The 23,806-nt window shown below is 43.7% G+C and overlaps 1 protein-coding gene across 2 annotated transcripts in view; it reads right to left on the reverse strand.

Moving 5' to 3' along the window:
• Positions 1 to 23,806, reverse strand: part of nova2 (NOVA alternative splicing regulator 2) — a 104,960-nt gene that overhangs the window by 19,662 nt on the left and 61,492 nt on the right. For both annotated transcript variants that reach the window (XM_084350868.1, XM_084350869.1), the window contains one exon: positions 16,290 to 16,456. In XM_084350868.1, the coding sequence (XP_084206994.1) occupies positions 16,290 to 16,456 (167 nt within the window). The remainder of the gene's footprint in view (positions 1 to 16,289; positions 16,457 to 23,806) is intronic.

Below are 23,806 nucleotides of genomic sequence, written 5' to 3' on the forward strand. Positions count from 1 at the left end.
AGAGGTAAACAGAGTGGGAGGGAAGGATGGACGAGAGACAGAGAGAGAGAGAGAGGGAGGGAGAGAGAGAGGGAGAGAGAGGGAGAGAGAGAGAGAGAGAGAGAGAGAGAGAGGGAGAGAGAGAGGGAGAGAGAGAGGGAGAGAGAGGGAGAGAGAGAGGGAGGATTTCTAAAGAGGCTACTTGTGTGAAAAAAATAACATTGACTCCCAGGGGTCAGCGTTGCCATGGAAACAGCACCAGCATTCAAAGGGTAGTGAAAGGGAGTGAGGCAACGACACACACATACACACACAGACACACACACACAGATACATGCACACACACACGTACACACACTTCCTATGTCCAAACCCACTGCACTATATTTAACATATGTAACGCTGTATATATTATCGCTGTATCAGTCAATGAATGGACATCGTGCACTTTAGTTGATTTTTCTCAGCTATCGGAGAATCGATCCGCGGCACGCAGCTCGTCTCCGGGAGGCCATCAGCCCAAAGTGAATCTGAAGCAGCACTTCGACTCAAACATGCAAATGTGGTGCCGCTACTCTCATTATAGATTAATCAGTTGATTATTTTTTTAACAAAATGTCAGAAAAAATGGTGAAAAATGACGATCGGCAAATACAAAGACGCTCATTAAAACACCTGAGGAGCTGCAGTTGAGAAAAACTAATGAAACAATGAATTAATTCTTCATTTATGAGCAACAGTTTCCCTTTGAACTGTAGAAAAAGTAAAGTTTATCAGTCAGGGAGTCATCTATAGACAACTCCAGACTCAGATATCACTCAGTCCGGTTCATTAATGAGATCCTCACGACACCGCTGCATTCAGTGTCACAGAGTCGGTCGGTCCTCTCTGGTACAGAGGCGTGATAAACACCTGCATCTTTACATCCATGAATCCTTTATTGGACCACCCTACATAAAATCTATGCTGGACCGGACCACAGTACCCGACCAATATCGCTCTACTAACTGTCTCGTGCTTCAAGTCCTGCGGGTTTTTTCTGAACTTTGAAAATCTGCATTTAGTTTTGTAGTACACTGTGATGTTTTTTTCTCTGAACAAAGTTTTGTGAAGTGGACTTTGACTGTACAAAGTGATGGCTACAAGAATGACATCATTGGCATTGAGATAATGAATAAAGTCATGTTTTGTTCTGTGTTGTTGGTATTCTGGGGAAACGACTGAGACAACAAGTTGTCTTTGCTTCAGTGGCACCAACATTAATACCACTTGTAAACCCTCGGGAGGAAAAGTCTGCTGCGTCACAGTTTCTCGGTACTTCTTGGTCAGAAACTTCAGGTTTGACTTTTGAAGTTGAACCCAAATCACCGCACTTCCCTGTTCCATCAGACTGCATCCAGACAGGCCCGAGGTCTGAATGAACCTGTGTGTGAAACTTCACTGCTGACGTAGGCAGGATGACGCATCACACTGCTGCAGCGCCGAGCTTCATGCACAATGAAAGCATCGCTGTGCTGAATGGAAGCGGACCAGAGGAAGGTGTGAGACACAAAAACTTCTGCTGCAACAGAATCTGTGACTTTGCTCCTCAGCACAAAACAAAATGATCGAAGATTGTTTTTGCGATGCCGTTTTTCACAAACAAGGACACCTGCAGGAGATGCTATCGACTTCTGCCGCACATTAGCCGCCTAGAAAATAAACGTGGGTGTGTGTACGAGTGCTGTGCTTTCTCCTCTTAGCATTGATCCCGCTATCTGCCGAGCAACTCCGGACAAAGCCACCACAGCGATCTGCTGTCTGTCTGAACGTCGAATATTCATAGGGAGAGCAGAGAGAGAGGGAGAGAGAGAGTGGGCTGGAGAAACAGGAGGAGGAGATAAAAAGACTTGGCCTTGATAAAGAAAAGAGGACGATGAAATGAAAGAGACAGTGAGAAGGAGGGAGGGGGGGATCAATTCAGCAAAGTGGGAGAAAAAAGAGGAGGAGGTTCGCTGTTTCTTTTCTGTTTTCTGTCTTTCAGAGAGAAACAAGGACATAAAAAGAAAAAGAGAGAGGGATCAATTCAACATACAATAGAAAAATACCAAGGCCCTTCCAATTACCTTCCCTGTCTCACCCTCTCCTCCCTCCCTCCCTCTGTCTCTTTGCTGCAGTTTTAAGCCGAACAACATCTGCGTGGCGGCGGCGGCGGCAGACTCGATGCAGCGGTTTGTTGCCACGCCACATTCCACGGCTCGATCTCTGCACCCGCAGCTTTGTGCGAGGCGGAAGATGAATTTACATAGAAATAGAAAATTAGTAAGAGGCGTGCAGGAGGGAGCTGATAATGCAGGCGACTTCAAATATCCACTTCTCCCTGCTCCCAGTCAAAGATGAGAGAATTATCTTTCCCCTGTGAATGTTTGTTTGCGGGGCGTCTCTGTGGGATTAACAGGTGCCATTTTCTCCTTTTGTTCCTTCATCGTTTCTCTCTCAGAACGAGTGGAAGTTTGTAGTCCGCCGCTATTGATTAGTGTTGTTACCGCGAGGCACGAACACAGCGAGGCACCTTCAACACGTCTGTTTACGTCCTGCTGCTATCAGAGGCTCGGCTACAAGCTGCTGTCCTGTGTAGATTAATGAGAGGAGCAGAGTGCGAACAAAGTGTGAACACTGCCGGGCTGAGCCGCTGTCGGGCCTGACGGTCCAGTCACGTTACCCTATAGTAGAGCGATTTATATAAGAATAATATCATCTGGTATTGATTTATATGATCACGTTATATTATAGTATGAAGCTTTAGTTAATGGGTGATAAGGTCCTTTATATCTAGTCTTTATATGATGCTTTATTAACATTAATAGGACTATATAAGGGGTAATAATAAACATTAGACACTTATAATAAACATGTTAATAGTTTATAGATGCTTAAGAACATTAATAATACATTATAATGATCTTATAATTGTTAATAATAGCATTCCAACACATGTATTGATCCCATCTTTAGGTGCAGTTTGGATGAAAGCCTCCAACAGATGGAGACGTTTGTAAAGATGCTCCTCTCTTCCTCTCGATCCCCGTTCTGTGATTACAGTTTGTGCTGTTAAAGGTTTTCACCAGCAGAAACACCACTCCCATCATTTCATTCATTCAGTCTAATTCTGCATCTGAAAATCCTCCAGCGCGTTTTTTTTTTTTTTTCGTTTTGGAGTGACGACGTTTGCAGGGTGGTTGTTTTTGCGGCAGGGAGATGAGCGCGGCGGTGGGGGGTAAAAAATGGAGACGAGGGATAAAAGAAATAAGTGACAAGCGGAGAGAGAGAGAGGGAGGGAGGGAGGGAGGCAGGGAGGCAGGGAGGGAGGGAGCCGAAAAAGATTTTACCCATGAACCCTTTCATCCTCTGCACTCCACACTGAAACACTCTGTCACACACACACAGTGTTGGTGCAGAAGTGGGAGGATAAACAGTGGCGTACAGTGATGTCTGATCCCCCCCGGCCCTAATGATCACATCTACCATCTTTACATCCAACTGATTCTCTGCTAATGAGCTTCTCCGCTCGCCTCCACTCCTCCTCCGCCCGCTCGCCGTTCTTTCCTCTCACTCTCCGTCCATATTGTCGTTTTCTCTACCTCTGTCTCATTTCTGCAGATTTTAAAAGAGGTTCAGACCGCCAGTCGTTCCACGTGTAGCCTTCGCAATGTTTTACTGCAGCAACCTTCCGTTTCTTTCTTCTTTTATGATTTCTACTCTCTGCGTTCAACAAACCGAACCTCTTCTAACAAGGTCAAACACACACACTCCCACACACACGATCCGTTCCCAATCTGAAGGGCGTTTTAATGTGAAATCATCATCTTCATCCTGCTTTTTATTTAGCTGACGCCGTCGCTTCGGCTCGCTCTAATGGCCGACTCAGCCAGACAGCCTCCTACCTACCCACAATCCCCGGCTCCCAGCACCTTACTGCATCTCCGCCACAAAGAGGAAGATTATGTGACAGTTGGCAGCGTGCAGGCACTCGCTCCTACAGTGACGCCTCTTTCATGTTTCTTTCCCCCCTCAGCTGCTCCGCTTTTCTGAAGTTTTCAGTTTTTTCTACACTTTCTCATCTCTGGTGTCTCCCTCTTTTGTTTTACTTCTTCTCCTTGAAGAGCTTCATATCTGTTGGGTAAAACTTTTCCACAAAGGAGAGAAGAGTCTGGCATCCATCCAGCTGCTGACTAGAACGTCCTGTTGCTGCAGCTGCTGGGCCGAGGTCGAAGGCCAAAGCCAATCTCCTGCTCATGAATACACTCAGGCAAACACTGAGGAGGAGCAGCGATGGGAAGTGTCGACTTCAGCAGGGATGTTGGCTTAGCAGATAAGTCTGAATCAATGTCAGCAGCTGAGTGAGGTGATTTGATTCTGGAGCACTTTTGGATCAAGTTCAGCGTTTGACTGTCGGAGGTTTATGAACGCCAGAACTACTAATACTTCATACTTTGAGCCAACAGTCTTTAAGTGTGACTGTTTTTCCAACATAAAAAGACGAAAAAACATTTAGAGGTTTCCACAGTGACACCATCATGGGACACTAAACCTTCAGCCTGAGTGTTTTTCGGGTTTGGAGCTCATTAACAGCCTCTTCCAGCTGTGCTTATAATTAGGCTCTGCTCATCACGACCTGACGAGGTTCATCTGGAGTTGTCTTGTGTTCGGGACGCTGTCAGTGGGAGTAGAAACTAAATGACTTTGAATAAACATACTCTTAAATTAGTCGGAGCTGTGCGGCAAATTCAGCCGAAATACAAAATGTAGCGCAGCTGCTCGTCATCATCATCGAGAGAACGATGAATTCCTCGTATGCAGCTGAGCTCTCTCCATCTTTGTCTGTCTGTGACCTCGCTGCGCTTCATCCAACGACAACATCCTCCCTGAACTCAGCAGACAGGTGAGCCGCAGAGCCTGTTTTATAATTTCATCAGCATCGTCTAAATAACTCTGAGGATATTTCCTACAAAATAAAACACTGGAAGGGAGTTTTAAACTGATAAATAATGCACAGAAACAACATAATTAAACATAATCTGATCTCTCAGTAAAGTCTAAGCTTGATGCAAGTGATTTTTCTGCTGGTTATGTTGTCGTTATGATCTTGCATTCATGCTCGGCTTCGTTTGTCAACATACTATTTCGTCACGTGTTGACAGCCTCCTCTACAACCACCGAGATCTCATCTTCAAAAATGTTTCATTTTCTCATTACGTCCGCTGCCTTTCCAGACTAAACCCTCATCTTAGCAGCCTTATATAAGAGGAAATCACCTCGCAGGTGCAGTCTATTAAAGTTGATTTGAGATTTATAGCTCACAGGTGTGTACGAGCCACTGAAGCAAACTTTTTACTGCTCAGCATCTGTTGTCGATCGAACATCAGCACACCATCAGAAGTGACAAACATTTTGACAAATGAGGCCACAGGTGGTGAAGAGAAGACGACGTTTTTACGACGTTAAAACGCTGCAACTGAATTAAGTGTTGACAAGCAATTAAGAAGATTGAGCACAACATGGCCGCCTAACAAAGTTGCCTTAAAGCCTCTGGGTTGTCCTGAAGTTGCCTCGTTGTCCTCTCAGCCTCTAAGCAGACAGACAGCGAGGCCGAGGGGGGCAAATGTTCGCTTTGCTCCATTAACCAAAGCATGTCAGTCATTTTGTTTATCTGTAAATGTGTATGTGTATTGTGTATTTACATGTGTGTGGTGTGTGTGTGTGTGTGTGTGTGTTGCATAGACAAGTAGCAGTGATAAGGAACGGGGTGCTGAGGTCACTGAAGCACGGAAATCTGAGAAAACAATGTCTCATTTAACAACCGAGGAAACTGTTAACAATCATGGGAGCGCGCACACACACACACACACACACACACACAGACACACACACACACACACACACACACACACACACACGCAGTATGTCTCAGACGTACTAACACACAGCTTCAGCTCGCTGCCTCTCCTCTCTTCTTTCTGTCTGAATTAAAATTTTCTGAAAACCAAATCCGAGCAGAAGAAGCTGAGTCGAGCCTCTGAGCGTCGACAGAAAATATTTTTGGAAATGTTTCTGTTGGTGAAGACATTATGTGATAAACAGCAATCGAAAGTCATTTGGCTGAATAATTGATGACGCAGGCTCGACATGGTTCAGTTTTATTGTTAAACACTTTTCTCTCAGAGCTCCTTCACCTTCAGACGCGTTTAAACTACGACCACAGTGAGCTGTGAACGGCAACGGTTTGGGATTAAATCAGGATTGTGTTGTTGTTGTTTTCATTTGGGACGTTTGCTTTTGCATCCAACAGAGCAACAACAAAAAATCTGTAACTACATTAAAATGACATATTAATATTAAGGATTTGTATTCAATAATTCAAATGTTGTGATGCCAGAGAGAAAAATACAGATGGAGAGTTTTGATTGAGTGAGATCAGATTTGTTGAGTAGAATTTACTTCTTTCTTTCTTTATTCATGTATTTATTTATTTATATATCTTTTGTTTTCTGTCTAAAAATGTCTAATTAACATTTTTCTAACAGGTCAAACTTCATGAAAGTTAAAACTCTCTCTGTCTTTACTTCTTCCTCCCTCTCATCTCATTTTCTTCATCCCTCCATCTTTACATTCCTGCCTCCCTTTCTTCTTCTGTCTCTCACTATGTCAGCGCTGTCACGGTCGTGATGACGAGTTGCCGTCAAACTTTGTGTTGCGTTCCATCCAGGTCACAAAGCCGTCTGTCATTGGAGGTCAACACACACACACACACACACACACACACACACACACACACACACACGGGCAAAGATGCACACACGCAAAGACACACATGACTTCACAATTTCACTTGTGCTCATGTGACAAAGGTGCACACAATCCCTCACATGCAAAAATAAACAGATGATCACACACACACAAAACAATACACACATGTTCTCTGAGATGTCCGTGCACACACACACACACGTACTCTTACACACAAACACACACACGCAGGGAGTGGAGGACAGGGGACAACTGTTGAGGCTGCTGGAGTTTGAACTTTGAAGTCTTAAGCAGAGGACTTTAGCTTAATCTGGCTCCCCCTGATCCACAGGCTTAGTCGCCTCTCTCTCTCTCTCTCCCACTCTGCCTCTGCCTCGCTCGCCCTCCCTCGCTGTCTCTCTCCCTCATCACCCTGTCTGTCTCGACTGTGTCCTCATCCCTCTTTTTCCATCTCTCTCGCCGTCTTTCTCCTTTCATTCTCCGGCCCGTTCAGGAGCACAGAAACCCCCTGCAGGTTAAAAATAACAGCGGGACAGAAGAGCCGCGCTACAACGACCGACATTCATGTATACAGACACACACACACACATACATACAAATATATCCACACACACACTTGTATATGAAGAGTTTGTATCCTTGAGCTTACTTGTACACACTCAAAGATTTCAGGCATGATTTGCATTTTTGTCCTGGTTTGCAAACAATACACATTGTACTTGTAAAGTGCCCAAAAAGTAAAAATATCATGTTAAAATATTACTTCAGTAAAAGTGAAAGTCATCCATACAAATAGTAAATGAACAGAGGTGGGAATCTTCTTAAGTAGATGTTTCAGGTATCTGCACTTTACTTCTGACTCTTCCTCACTACATCTGAACACAAATATCTGAACTTTCTCCTCTGTACATTTTCAAAACAGGCTCGTTACTTTAGTTTGATGCATTTGAGGGGAATTATCGATGGTTCTGATTTTGCGTCATCGAACGGCGCCTTCCCAAAATCACAAGACTGATTTCAATCAGTGAATATCAGGCACGGCAGACGTAGCGAGAAGATAAAGGTGTGTAGTGACAAACACTCAGGTTCAGTTAGCTTTGCACAGAAAAGGCTGGTGGACATGTCCTTCAGAGGGATACGTTTTATACTTTGAGTACATTATTACTGTACTTTATTACTTTTACTTGAGTAAAGAAGTTGAATCAGTTCATCTACTTTTACCAGAATATTTAAGTATCTGGAAGAGAAAAGTAGTAGAAAATGGAAAATACTCAAGTAAAGTACAAGAACCTCATAATTGTACTAAACGTATACACACATGCACACACACAGTACACACTTTATATACACAGAGACACACATGCGAAGGGTTCGGGCTGGCTCTCGTCCCGTCAGGTCGCAGTCTGAATCGTCTCCTGAGCAGAACTTTCCGCTCCTGAGAACATTAAACTTGCAATTTAACTTTCAACAAGCAAAACAAAAACAAAAAGAAGAGCAGCGTCTTGGATCAAATGTTCCTGATTTATGAATAAAAATGAATCCATCAGTGATCGACTGTCAGCTGCTACCTCACACCGTGAATCACTCCTTTGGTCGCTGTAACACATCGTGCGTGTTTCCTTTACCCGCCTCGACCCTCCGCTGCCTCCATCGTTAAATGCAAGTTGTGCAGCCAAGACTCGTTCAAACCCACAAATCTTTAATGGCGGCTCCAAAGTTTCCACAGATACCAATCACGTCCAGCTGAATTATGGGGATGAGAGCAGGAGTTTACAGTTTTGTTTTCGATTTGCTAACATGCTGCGGCCAAAAGCTGAAGTCATGTTGTCCAAACCCCTCGCACAGTCAGCGAAACCGAAGTCTATGTGGACCAAAGTGTCAATCACTGTTCGTGGCTTCCAACAAAATTCTCTCAATGAACGTGGAATTTTCCCAAATCCGTTTCCAAACCTTTCTTTTCTCATTCATAATCCAACACCTGCGAAACTACAGGTATGTGCGGCCATCTTTTTCTGAAGCATAATGATGGAAGCATGTTGGTGCATTTCTGCTGTAACCGTATCGAACAACACAGAAAATGTTAGCAGGATATTTTTGCAGCCCTGAAATTTCTGCTTTTCATTTTTCTGAGTAAATTACTACATGCAAAGGTCATTCAGTCTTCAAAGACAGAAGTTCATCATTTATGTAACGCTCCCTGTTGTGTTTGTGTTTTTGGGTCAGTGAGTTCTGAGTGAGAACTGCTGCCAGTGTTTTGGTCAACAAGCTTATTTCAGTTAAGTTTTGTAGGTGAGATTATTTGATGTTTGGCCAAGATGCATGTTGCAGGAAGAGTTAAAAAAAGTAGCTTCAAAACTGCGCGATGGGATTCAGTATTCCTTTCCTTTCCTTTCCTTTCCTTTCCTTTCCTTTCCTTTCCTCTCCTTCCCTGTGATCTTTCTGTCTAGAGGGAGGAAGGTCAAAAAGCACCACAACCCTCCCTCCCTCCCCACGTGGCAGAAATCTCTTCTGCATGTTCGCTTTTTTTCCCTCCTCACTTTTCTCGTGCACTCCCTCCACATGTTGCACTCACGTCTCAAAGAAAACGTCACATCTGGACCCGATCGTTCTGCGTGCGCTCGTTCATCTGTATAGAACAGCGCAGTCAAATATGAATCGCTGCAGAGATAATATGATGCAGGTACTCAATCATCAGCGTTTGGAGCAGATAAGAGAGAGAGAGAGGGTGTAATTCTGCTGACTCGGCAGAAGCTGCAAATCACAGGACTGACAGGAAAAAATAGATAAAATGTTACGTAAGAAGGTGAGAAAGGAACAAACTGTAAGAAAGGAGTGTAAAACCCTGAGCAACAGAATACAACAGACGGCACGTGTCTGGTTTCTGTTTTTGTTTCTTGAATTTATGCTCATTAAAGAGGCTGTAAGCAACATTTTTACAAGAACAATAAAATTATAATGTAAAAATATGTGACGGTGTGGAAGAGGTCGAATCTAAATGTCCGGACTTCTCTGCTCTTGCAGATACAGTGGGAGTCTGGAGGGCTTTCCAAACTACAGCCTGACCGATACAGAAGCTGATTCCTGATATTGCTGACGTTGATTTACTGGACAAAAATCACACGTTCCTAGAAATGATCCCTCAGACGATGCGTTGCACAATCAAACCCCAACAACAACACAGAACTTCTCCTGACTCTGAGTGTTTGACTCATTCTTTGGCTGAAGATGACTTATTTTGCTCTCGCCAGCTAAAGTCTTACACTCCCACCTCCTCATCATCTGACAGAGTGGGCCAGACTCCCCGTTTTCCTGACATTTATGGTTGAACTTCCTGCGCAGAGAGGCAATAACAGGAAGTAGGAAACAGGTGTTCATGCTGGAGGTGAAAGGTCACAGGAAATGGGCCCTTTCTCCCACAGGAAGTGGCTGGAGGGAGCGGCTGTGGAAACGACCAGCCGAGAGCCGTGGATGTATGTAAATGCTGGTGGATGTGAGTGTTTTCACCTTTCCGTGCTGTTGTCATTACAGCAGAGCAGCGTCAAAGTGCTGCTGCAGTGTTCAGCATGAATAAAGGCCAGCGCGGCCAAAAATAGCCCCGGAATAATACCACAACAAAACCACAGGCCATTTACAGCTGATCTCACAGGGGACGCAGCTCCGGCTCTGCAGCTCACTTCCAAACACCATAATGCAACAATAACCGAGGAGAGGGCATGTTTTACTGCCAATATGAATACAATATTGATGCAGTAAGTAGGTGATGCTTCACTACATTACACATAAACACAGTGCGGGAGGCCTCCAGAGTGCTCTGGCTTTTATATAACGATCGCTGATGTTTACGTGCTGCTTTTCTCCAAAGATTGAATTGACAGGACGCCAGAAACACTAACAGGTAAACACAGATCACAAACAAGCTGCCTCATTATTTCAAACTTGGACGTGGCGTCTGCGACATTAAACACAGGAGAGAATTTGGGTTTATCACTCGCCCAATTTGTTAGTTGTTTGAAGCCAGAATATTCAGATTTTGGCTTCGTGATCAACGTGATCTTGAGCTCGGGCGGAGCTGAGGTGGGTGTAGTAATTAGAAACCAGTGTCGCAGGCCGTGAGACTCAGCAGAAACATGTTGCATTTACAGTTAAGGGAGACTTTTGCTGAACAGCTGCCACCGTGGTCACAAGATGCAACAACAGGATACGATGATCGACATCATGTTTCAGTCGGATGTAATTATAATTTTTATCTGGCATAATGATAACAGATTAACAGTAGCACAGTCACCCATAAATATCCATCCAGAGTTAGCACGCAAGAATCACCAGAGTCTTCCAGAACAAGTGAGGCTGTACTGAATAAAGCTGATGCATTTTAATCATGTATGAATTAAAATAAATTAGTTTTTTTTACTACCAGATATCCTCGATATAAACCTAAATATCAGCCAATAACAGTCTGTACCACAAATACAGTGGAGTAGAGGTATAAAGAAGCAGAAAGAGTAAATACTCAAGTAAAGTACATGTAGCCTACCTCAGAATTGTACTTAAGTATATTATTTGAGTACATGTACTTAGTTACATTCCATCACTAACATTTTATTCATCAGTTTTTTGAGGTCTCGTCACTCAAACTTTTTTATTTTCATACTTGACCACTTAACTCAAAGTAAACATCAGAGCTTGCTGCAGTGTGAACACAACACTGAGACGCTCTTTACAAGAGTGAAACATAAGCAAACACAGAATCATAAAAATAATAAAAGCCCTGGATAAATCCTCCTCAGCCATATGTCATGTCAGACCTCATTAGAGCGGGTAGAAGAACTCATTCAGCTCGTAAATCATCTTCTCCGCGGGTCTGTTGTCCTGCTATGTGGCCTTGAAGCGCGGCGTGTCGTCTGTCAGTGTCGCCGCCGCTCTGTTTTTCTTTCTATCAGCAGCTGCTTCTTCCAGCGAAGCTCTCTGTCACTACGCAGCTGTCGGCTAACAAGAGTTCAGATCTGCTTCCAGCTTTCAGTCACCCACTCAGCCGGCCGGGCTCTCCATTTTGGCTCCTCTCTCTCTATCTGTCTATCTAACTTCATGTCATCTTCGTCCACACTTCCTTCCTCTTCCTCCCAGTCTCTCGATCACTTGTCCACAACCACCTCCTCTCTCTCTCACCCTCTTTCTCCCGCTCGCCCGCTCCCAGGGGTTAACCAGCGAGGCCAGCAGCACATGCTGCGACAGCCGGACTCCCGACAAGAAGAAGACATTTCATCCACAACCAGAAATACTCGACAATCAGCGGCTGCACCGACTCATCTGTCAGGGGCACACATGTGCATGGTGGTGTGTGTCGACGTGTGTGTGTGTGTGTGTGTGTTTTCATATGAGGTCCATTCATCAGATGTGTTGTTTTGGTTACAAAACTGTTTCCACAATAAGAGCAGTGCTTTAAAAGTCTGCGAGGCTCAACCAAGACTTCTCAGCTTGTAAACGGCCCACCGACCCTAAATGTTTATTAGTGTGTGTGTGTGTGTTTGTGTGTGTGTGGTCTGATTATACGGTAAATACAAGCTATTAGACTTCCACTTCTTTGAGTTGGTAATTAGGTGCAGTTTACACTAAAATGTTGTTTTTATATTTATATTTTCTTTCATTATTTCTTCCTTTTAATTATGAATAGTGAAAATCTAAGAAGCCCCCGAAGTTGCATGAGCGAAAAATATTTTTACCAATCTTCTAATGTGAAGCAGAAACTTTGAAAAAAACATTTTGTGCTTTTGCTGCCAAATGCAACACATTTGGCAGCACGAGTAGTTGAAGCAGGAAAACAAAAGCTCTCGAACAAAACACTGTACTTTTAATTCAGATGTAACTAGATACTTTTATACCTTAATGTCAAAACATATGCTGATAATCAACCTTTAATACCTTGTGCTTTCTTTATATTTCACCACAACTTATACAAATATTTGACATCGCATTACAGTCGCTCTGTTTCCAACTATTTGTCCAACAAATTTGAAACAAATGTTTTCAAAGAGACAAATGTTACACAGTTTCACAGCAGACACAGTTTGATCGTTTCTATCAGCAGTTTCTGATGCGATCCTTCAAAATGTGGATAAAAATACACTGATGGAAACGAAGCCACCATCACTTTAATAGGAAAATATTTCTGCTTTTTATGGCTGCATTATTACCTCAAATACAACATGCTCGCATGGTTTTGGATCTGTCCGTACACATTTTTCTTTTTTCACTCAGCTGAACTGTCCTTAAACGGCGGAGGTCTCTGAGTGTCCAGCAGGGTTCATGAGGTTATTTTAGAGTGGGGGGTTTTCTTTCTCTGTGTCAACATGTGTGTATCTGATGTGTGTCGTCAAACCCATTCAGTCGCCTCTCCGACATGGTATAAATAGCCTAAAGAGCGACAGGGGGATTCGCCCGCTATTATAAGTGTCTTAATATCAGCAGCTATTAGCCTGCCTGTCTCCCCGCGGCTGCTCGCCTCCACCAAAACAGCTTTACTCGACTGTCAGTCAGCGTCAGACGACCAGGATGCAAAAATACAACGCACACACAGACGCTACTAACCGGCTATCAACAGGCCTCGTGATGCTGAGGAGAAAAGTGTGACACAGAGAAATAGTTTGGTTTATTTGTAACTACACATATTTGCTTTTTTTGACTAAAAGAGGGATATTGTTTAGTTTAATTCACCAAAAAGGAGATTTAATGTCGTGTCAAACAGATATTTAAACTGTAAAAGCAAGTGTGAAAATAAGAGTTGTGATATTATATATTTAATTACAAAAAATTAAATAAAATGATCTCAAATAAAATGACATAAAATACATATTTATATAGATGGAGTATATCTTATAAATCTAATAAAATGATATCACTCATGCCTCTACTGTGAGCAGCTGGTTAGCTTAGCTTAGCATAAAGACTGAAATCAGGAGGAAACCGCAGCTCTAAATCTTGCTGATTGCTCCATTATATCGAATTAGTTTAATCTGAACAAAATCTGAAGGGTAAAAACAACACTTGTATGTTTGACAGCTGTTCTATGCTCCATTTTCCTTTAAACTCTGATCAGAAACTTCCTGGATTCTCTCCTGGCTGCGTGACAACCTCAGTTTGCTTTGGAAAAGTCTGCGATCGGCTTCACTAAACCTTCTTGTGGCCGACTGGGATTCCCAGAATCGAAATGTTGAACAATTCCCTAACGCTGTAATATTCAGTGTGCCGATACTTTAGGCCAAACGATGAAGCGTCCCACTCGGAGGAGAGTAAAAAATAGAGCATTTTTTAAAACAATGAAACGAGAACAAGAAGACGACACCATATGTGCAAACGCAGCTCAGTGCTGTTATCTGCATGAGCCTGTTTGAGTTCAACTCTGCAGAGTGTGTGTGGGCTCAAGGACCGAGTGTGGGTGAGCTAGTGTGCGTGTGTGTGTGTGTGTATCCAGTATTGATTAATTATGCATGAAACTCTCTTCGTAACTGCACCTTAGAAATGTGTGCTGTGCAAAAAAAAAAAAAATCCTCTGTCTCTGAGGGCTGTGTGTGTGTCTGTGTGTGTGTGTGTGTGTGTGTACACAAGTCTGATAACTATAATTATTCAGAGCTATAAAGGCGTAGCGTCGCTTTTCTTTCCCCTGCCCCCAAATTCTGCTTATGACAGAGAATGAGAAATCACAGCAGGGGAAACGTACGCAACACTAACGCAACAGCAGAGCGACGAGACGACGAAAACATAAAGTTCTGGGGAATTAAAAAAAAAAAAAGTTTAGTTTTTCACTGTTTCCTCGTGATTACATTTAACATCTATTCACACTGATTTTAAAACTAGTTTGTCTTTTAACTTTTAAAGATTTTAATTCCTTAAAATCAACATTTAATCATTTTTCTGTGATCACTGTGTGTGTGTGTGTGTGTGTGTGTGTGTGTGTGCCCGTGCCCGCAGGCCTGGTCGAATACACTGGCTTGCAGGTCTGAACAGTCAATAGATGGAAACAATGCCAGACCTGACTAATCAATAGAGAGCAATCATGAAGAGAGAACGATGATAATCACTTAAACAGGTTGGGATCATAATCAATGGCCGCACTAATTGTCCTCCACCACACAGCTGCTGTCGGCGCTCGCGTTTATCTGCACAGTCAGCGGTGGAGCGAGCTTCACGTGAACTACTGGCGCCAAACGTCTCTTAGCAAGAAAGCAACTTTGTGGAAGTTTATTTTTCTTGTGTTTTTAAGGCAAATTAAAGCCGAAAGATGAGAACATTTTGTGAAAAGTCGCTGTGGCCGACAGCTCTGCACGCTAACACACCTCCACACACCTGGCAGTGGATCTGACCGGGGACACGGAGATGAGTGGGCGACGACAACACGAAGACCGCAGACAACATTTGTACAAGCAAAAAAGTTACTCCAACACAAGAACTGCAGCGATGATGTAATCACATCAAAATTCATAACAGAGCTGCTTCAACTAGAAACAGAGAGGTTAGGACGGATAGAGCGGACCTGAGGCTGCACGGAGGTACGACCGATGACAGTGGCTGCTACTGAACCCTGATCATCATGTTCATAACTGCTCCAATTAGAGGGAGCGAGAGAGAGAGAGAGAGAGAGAGAGAGAGTGTGTGTGTGTGTGTGTGTGTGTGTGTGCAGGAAGTCAGAGGGATGGAAAGTTAAAGCTCCATGTTTTTGATTTAGACACTCATCACACAAAACTGATGTGTGTGCATGTGTGTGTGTGTGCGTTTGCATGTGTGTGTGTGTGAGTGTGTGTGTAAGCGTGTGCGCATGAGAGGGTGATCAGGACACTCGCTCACACTTCCTCCCTCAGCAGGAAACTGCTTCCAGTTGGCGTGTGGATGTTAAGGTTTCAGGCAAAGTGTGTGTGTGCATGTGTGTGTGTGTGTGTGTGTGTGCGTGTGTGTGTGTGTGTGTGTGTGGAAGCAGTTCATGTCACATGTGGAGTTCATGTGTTCACACCTCTCACACTCCACCCTGTCTAAGTGAATATCATCTCTCTTCCCGTTTCATCTCAGTTCTCATCTTGGCTTCTCTCCCTCCGCTCCTCCCTTTCTCTCTCTCTCTTCCTCCCCCTTCTCATTTTCTCCCTCCCCCCTTTCTTTAATCCACTTTTTCATTCTTGTTGTTCTTCTTGCCTTGTTTTTCATGTGTCACACCCTCCCTCTCTCTCCCTCCCTCGTCTGTTTACATGTCTGCATGGTCTACTTTTTCTTTTTTTTTCTCTTTCGCCTCATTCAGCTTCACTCAGACAGAAAATCACAGCTCGACCACAGAAACACACAGTTTATCCTTCCAAAGGCAAAACACTTCCCTCCCTCTCCTCCTCACGCACCCCTTCAGCAGAGGCAGAGCTGGCACGCACACACACACACACACACACACACACACACACACACACACACACACACACACACACACACAGTGTTTATGGTATGGCCTCAGTTATTTTGGGTCGACAGCACAGAGAGACATTGAGACGGACCTGTTTGACGCGGTCGGGGTTGACGGTGGTCTGCGGCTGCAGGATGCTGACCGGCTCTGTCTTCTGGGTGCTCTGAGGCATCTCCCGCACCTTCTCAGCGATGAAGTCATGGACGCCGTTCAGCGCCTCCACCGTCCCCTGGATCAGACACACCCGCTCTGTCGTCCCTGCAAACACACACACATGCAGACAGGCGGGTCAGTGCACGAGTTCAAACTGAAGGCGAGGAGCTACAGAGGAGGCACGAGGAGATTATTTTCAGCAAACATAAAATAAAAAGCAATTTTCTGTCAGCTGCTGGTATGAAAATACTCAAACAGGTGGTTGATTTGTAAATCAGTTAATCTTATTGCTCATTATCGGTGTCACTGATTAACAAATGTGTTGCATGAAGGCATTTAATGTTTCATAATGTTTCCACAGCTGGGTGTGAACTCACAGAGGGCAGCTAAAGGTTTGATATTGTGCAGAATAAGGTGCCCCAATTATGACTTCAGCAGTCAGAGCAGTCACCAGAGTTGTTCTAATTTTATCATTATTTAATGTGCGGTTGAATAAAAATGAAACCGACCCCGGCTTATACGGCTTTTCAAAAAAAATAACAACTGAGAGAAGAGAAGAGAGCAAGAAACTGTAATGATCCCCGCAGGGAAATTACTCTGCTGCAGCAGCAAATAGTAACAACAACAGAGAAAACAACAGAACAAAACACTGAATTATCAAGAAATGTATTAAGTGGAGAAAAAGAGACGTAGAACTTTAAGCTTGGAAGATGATATTTATATCATAAAACTAATTAAAGCCTTGTAATTACATTCAAGATTAGATTTCCTAAAGCGTTTTCAGACCAATCAGATAAAATAAAGGCTACAAACGTTGTAATTCTTGACCTCACATGTGAAATGCAACATCCAGAAAACATCAGAGTTCATATTTCCTCAGCAGCCGCTCCTCCTAAACATATCAGAAACATTCAGTTTATGTCTGTTTCCAGGACCTCGTCCAATCAGGAAATTAATTCCCTGGTCACATGAAAAATAAAACACGCCGCTGTGATTTCCAAACGTCTGCTTCAGTTTTGGCAGAACATGCATGTAATTATTAACAACTGTGTCTTTATTAAGATTTATACCAGCTCCAAATAAAAAGGCTGAACGCTATCAAACAAAAGAAAGAGCTGTGGAGGTCCAGAGGACTTAAACTGCTTCAGCAGGACAAACTGGGATTTATGTTCACTGAGGACGGCAGAGCAGAGCGTGTGCAGGAAATACAAGAGACGTGTGATCGAAAAACTACATGTTAGCATCTGTTGTTGTGTGTGCATTTATATACTGTATGTTCCAGCTGATGCACTTCCTGTTTCCTGTTCCTGCGACCAGACACTCAGTGTTAGTTGTTTGTCTCTCTGCTCGAGTACATTTAAAATGAAACACTGAGGTTGTTGTTGCAAAAAGGATTTAAAATATTATGAAGTCTATAGAAAATGTACCCAACCTGAAAAACCTGCACACTGACAAACACATTTTGTTTCGCTCTTGTCTGTCACCTCCTTTGACATACTTTTGCGTGGCAGGAGTAGCCACACTGTGGCAGCAGACAGCTCACTAAAGGCATCTCCTGCTTTTTTAACAACCAGCGTTAAGATGCTTTACCACCACAACGACACAAGAACGTACAGAAACAGAACAGATTTAAGAGCAGCTGGATTATATTCCTGATTTCATCGTATACGTTTCATTTACATCAATATTTCTTCTTTAAATATCACGATTATCGTCAAAACTGCACTTCGCTGTTCATCCAATGAGTGTTCTCAAGTCTTAACTCCTTTGTTAGTGATCCTTTATACAGAAGGATTTTTCTCACAACTGTCAAATAAACAGTAGGTTTTACAGGTTTACATGTTTTTCCCACCACTTACAGGCCAACCACGTCCCTACGCTATTCAAACCAGCGAACATCAGGTCCGTATTAGGTTTGTTTTATCTTTGTCGACTTTGCTGCATTACCTCATAACTATAATGTTTCTTTTATCCAACCCATGGCTGCTTGGAACGATAAAAAAGTAGTCACAATGCTGAAACACAACAGTTTGCAAGAAAATCATATGCTAAAAGATGAAAAACCACAAATGATCCCCCGAGCAGCTGTAAATCAGCACTTTAACCTCACAGTCGGTGTCTGAAGCCAAAACAGCGACACACACATCACCGTACTGATGCTTTATGACTTCATGATGGACGACAATGATGCAGGTTAGAAACCTCAAAGAGAATAAATACGTCATTGTTGGATCCAGAGGGGAAGGTCATGTGTTGACAGACAGACAGGCAGACAGACAGACAGACAGACAGACAGACAGAGGGTGTAACAGAGGAGAATCTAGGCCAATGCAAAGCCTCTCAGTCCGTCTGTATCTCAACAACACGCTGAAAGTAAATCTCTCTTTATTTTCCCTCTCTCTACTCACTTTCCGTCCTCACCCTCCTTCCTTCTTCCCTCTCGAACTCCCCTTTTATGTCCCTTTTGTTTCCCCCATTTCCTCCCCTTCCTCTCCCTCTTCCATCTCTGTCTCTCCCTCGACTCCAGTACTTAGTGGGATCTGCTCTTATCTCTGCTCAGCAGCGTGTCAGTTCGCACTTCCTGTCTCCTCCCTCTCCCCGCATTGTTGGACCGGCTCGGTTTGGCCCGGCTCGGCCCTTTGTGGCCGCGCTGGGAGCGGAGGGATCGAGGGAACGAGGGACGGAAGCTATACAGTGTGTGTGCATGTAGAAAGTTCAAAAAGCCAAACCAAAGACCTTTTTAATGCTCCGGTCGTAAAGAAACTATAAAAGATCAGCTGCGTTACTTAAAACATTTTATGAATGTCGAAAATGTTCTTTCTCGTGACCGAATTAAGGATGTTTTTAATATTTCTCATGACCTAAAATGTGAACTGGGTCGGAACAACAGATGCTAAAAATAAAACACACACACAACATTCGGGCTTTTGCAGTATTTGGCTACCTGGACCTTTGAAACGCCTGTTAGCATTGCAGCGAGATTAATTCCCATTCCTATTTTTACAGCGTGTCGACAGCAGTGACAAACAGTCTCTGATGACAGCAGCTGAACGCTTGACTACAAGCTAACAAATCACCACAGGCTGGCTGTTAGCATGACATGTTAGCATTACATTTCAGGTGTAGCCACATGCTAACACTGAACATTTCAGCCTCGTCCTGCATTTAATTCATCGTTAGTGAGCAGAATGACATGACTGGTGGAGTGTGTGTGTGTCTGTGTGTGTGTCTGTGTACTGATACTGTGAAAACTGGGCTTCGCCTCTCCCCGACAGCTGGTGCCCTCTGGGTAATCTGGACTCGTCCAATCAGAAGCAAGGATTAGCAGGCCATTGTCTTGGCATGGGACTGTGTGTTTGTCGTATTTATGTGTTGCGATTGTGTGTGTGTGTGTGTGCATGCTTTGTCATGTGTGTGTATGATGAGTGTAATTGTAGCAGAAAAGGCCACTCTGTCAGTGGAGATCAGACTGAAGCTGCTGTACAGCTGCGCCGCTGCACAACTGCAGACCCGCTTAATGTCGTGACAAGACACTGACTTTAAAGATCAATTAATATTCATAAAGTGCAAAACACGATTGACTCTTTTATCTAAGTTGCTCTTTGTATCATGAGTGCGTACACTGCTAATTAAACCCTTGAACGGTGCCGTGTTAGGGAGGTATTATAGTCTGTCAAGGTGGTGCAGTGGTACAGTAGCACAGTGGGCTCAGGCAGTGAAGGGGCTGATCATGTTGGAGGGGCAGCTGTTGTTAGTCTTCATCAATTAATATGTTTATTTTTCTCGCTCTTGTCCCGATGTCCCCTTCTTCATCATGCAGCACACACACACACTCACACACATACACACACACACACACACACACACACACACACACACACAGTCCAACAAACCCACAGAGCAGCACCAACGCAACAGAATTTCCCGCAGTGATCGATGGTGAGCTCCTTCGGCAGTAACTCTGCTACTGGTCCCACTGGTGCAAGACATCACTGAGTGTGTGTGTGTGTGTGTGTGTGTGTGTGTGTGTGTGTGTGTGTGACTCTTGCATTTCCCCTTGTAAAATGAAAATCATCATTTGACATTTTAACGGTTGGAAGCTGTTTCCAAACTCGACGTGCTGCAGCTGCTGAAGTAATATGTGTTCAGCGCTGTAAAGAGTTTACATAGCAACGTTTATCAGACTGTCTTCATGTAGTTACAGAAAAAAGCAAGAAGAACCACCAAACGACCAAGCAGATTTAACATATTACTATTAATGTCTTTTTACCATCTGCAGGGACTGTTTTGCATCATGGTGATACATATTTTCTTCTTTCTTTTCCCTCATCAGGAGATAAAACTGATTTCAAATTTCTGGTACTTTCAGCAGCTGTTTTTCATGATTGGTCTAGAAAATGTGTAGACTACAGCCGGACCTGTACTCGATTTCTGGGGATACTCATATTAGGGAGTATAAAATTACAATATTTATATATCGGCTGATACACACAGACTTATGGCTGATATCGACCAATAATATCAGCCATCCGCTGTATCGGTCGCGCTCTAATCTAAACTTGTATTACTACAACAAACACACGAGAAGAACCTCAAACTCTATTAGCATACAAACATGTTTAAGTCCTGATGGACAATCCTGGGAGCCAAGAAACATGCAAGGGTTTATTACAGTGTTTGGGAAAATTGGATGTGCAGTACAGCGCTAAATAATACGGGGAAAACATTACAAACGTCAAACAAGATTATGCATGATCCACAACTCAAGGACTACAACACAGAGAGCGGAGCAAACCACAAGAGTTTGTAGAGATGAAGAGATAAAACAAAGAACTGAGCTCCAAAGTCTCACAAGTTCTTAAATATTCTGGTCCTACACAGTTTCAGATGAAACACCTGCAACTGTGCCAGCAGTAAATAATGCCAGAGGTTTGATTTCCACTGAGTCACACGTTTCAGTTACATCTCTCCAGTCATGGTGCTGTGGGACAGTTGGAGCAAGTCACTGGAAAGTGTTTAGTAAATACAGTTAACTGTAAAGACTACAGCCAGTCAGGAGGCCTGCAGCTTCTCAGCCGCACTCAGCGTCACGGTGGACAAACCTGCAGCCTCAAGTACAAAAAGTACAAGAGGTTCAATTACTGCAGCTCTTCTCTCTGTCAGAGGACGATGACGATTGGAAATCTGTGAAATTCATACCAGACATGAACTTCAGCTCGCTATTTCCACAGTGACCAAGTGACCCAACACCACTTCGTTCAACACCAGAACTCTCATCATCATCATCATCATCATCATCATCATCATCATCGTCCAGGCTGTGGACCCTGGCAGTTGTTTTTATTAAAGTCTAACTAGCATGACTCACTCCTTCCTCCTCTGCTCTCCACCTCCTCCTCCACCTCCTCCTCCTCCTCCTCTCCCTGCTGACCAGAGAGGCACCGGAGGCAGCAGACAGAAAGCACAGCGAGCTGCTTCGCCTCTGATTTCTGACTCACAGTCACACACAGCAACATATGCATGCTCAGTATGACGACGCATACTGATGCTGCTGGATAAACTCCAGGATGAGAACGTCCCTCGGTGCTGGAGATCGAACGCAGAGAGCGACATGTTAGCATGTCAGAGATCAGAGCAGCTGGATCCTGCAGCGGGAGGGGGGAGAGCATCCGCCCTCTGCTGCTGGAAGCATGAAAAACCTCCGAGAGGCAGGAGAAGACACATAACGGCTGTTTTGTTTAGAGGGAATTCAGTTTGTGCTTAGCTAGAAAATACATTTCAGAAAAGCTGAACTTTGATTTTCAGCCTTTTCTGTCGCACTACACGCCGGTGATTAACCAGCAGCTGATTAACTAACAGGAGTCTGACCGTCCTGTGGTGAAAGTGGTGTCTCTGAGTGACCTCACACTGACCGCTGCAGCGAGGACGCTACATTGTCTCCTGTCGGTAAAGACGACTCTGTGTCTCCTGGCCTGATACAGTAATTGCAGCAGAGCGGTCAACCTGCAGCAGCCATCATTCACCGCCTGCAGCCGGCCGCTCTGGGCTACTGTAGACAATACTCACTACAGGGCTGCTAGTTAATGCTTTCCCTGCTTCCCTGAGTATCTTCTCAATTAATCAATTAATTGTTTGGTCAAAACAATCAGTGTTTACTAAAGCCCGAGTTTGGTTTACAACCCAAAGCTGCTCAGTTTACTGTCACAGAGGACGAAAGAAACCAGAAAATATTCACATTTAAGAAGCTGGAATCAGAGAATTTGATTTTTTTTTCTTGAAATGTACAAAAAGTGTGATAGTCAACATCTAATCAATGATTGGATCAATCGTTGCACCTGTTCACATTAAACTGCATGAAAACATTAGTCATCAAAGATGATTCTTTACATATTATAGTATGAACTCGACTCCCAGAGTGTGAAAAACGTCCTGATCCGGTGAATCTAAAGAAAAATAAAGGCACGGATGTGATTTAAGGTTGACGGGCTGCAGCTGCAAACTGGGACACTCAGGATATGAAGATAAATTCACAGACCTTCATGTAAAAATTCGAGAACTTCCATGACCTGAAAAATTGTGATTCCTTCTTGTTTTATTAATGTTGTTTTTCAGCTCAGAATCCACTAAAGGCATAAACAGTCTGGTTTTCACTACATTTCGCCTGCGCAGCGATTGTTGTCAATTACTTTCTGGTGAATTCCTGCAAAGTGACCCATTTGAAAATCACAGATTTTTCCCCCCCGAGAGTCCGCTTAAAGATCGAGTTCCCTGTCTGGGAAGTTTCTCAAACTTTTTTAATATTTGAGAAATATCAGCAGAGAATAACAGACGGGAAGAGGAGACGAGATGTGACAGCGTCGCCAGAGGTCTTGTGTTCACAGGTACATGATGTTCAACCCCTGCTATGCTGAGATGTACAGCTTTTTCACTTCCAGCACCGCTCTGACGGAAAAACCTCAGCAGGAGAGAGAAAGACAGCCAATAGAAAGAGATCCAGAGGTTCACACGACTTCTGTCACATCCCCAAAACATCAAGCGACGGGAAGGCAAAAGGAAAGACGGAGAAATGGACAGAAACCCAGAGAGGGAGAGGCAGATCGGCACAGAGTCATGACAGTAATGTCAAAATGGAGTGACACCAGAGAAAGAGGGAGACAAACAGAGACGAGCAGAGAGACAGACAGACCGGGACGCACAGAGAGAAACCTTTGTGAAACCTGTCACAACAAAGTAACGTCAGGAAAAACAGAGAGACAAAAAGACACGGCGGCTCTGCACGACGTATACAGTACAGAAATGTAGGCAGAGACACACAGACATGTGGAGGACAGAAGACACAGAGTCTTTCTTATCTACAGTTGTTCAGATTAAAGTGTTGGACTGTATCTCAAAGACGTACTTTTATAAAATGGAGAGAAGTCTTTCTCTCTGTGAATGAACAGATTTTACAGGGAA

This window comes from Pagrus pagrus, assembly GCF_965226575.1.
Source record: "Pagrus pagrus genome assembly, chromosome: 4".
Lineage (NCBI taxonomy): Eukaryota > Metazoa > Chordata > Actinopteri > Spariformes > Sparidae > Pagrus > Pagrus pagrus.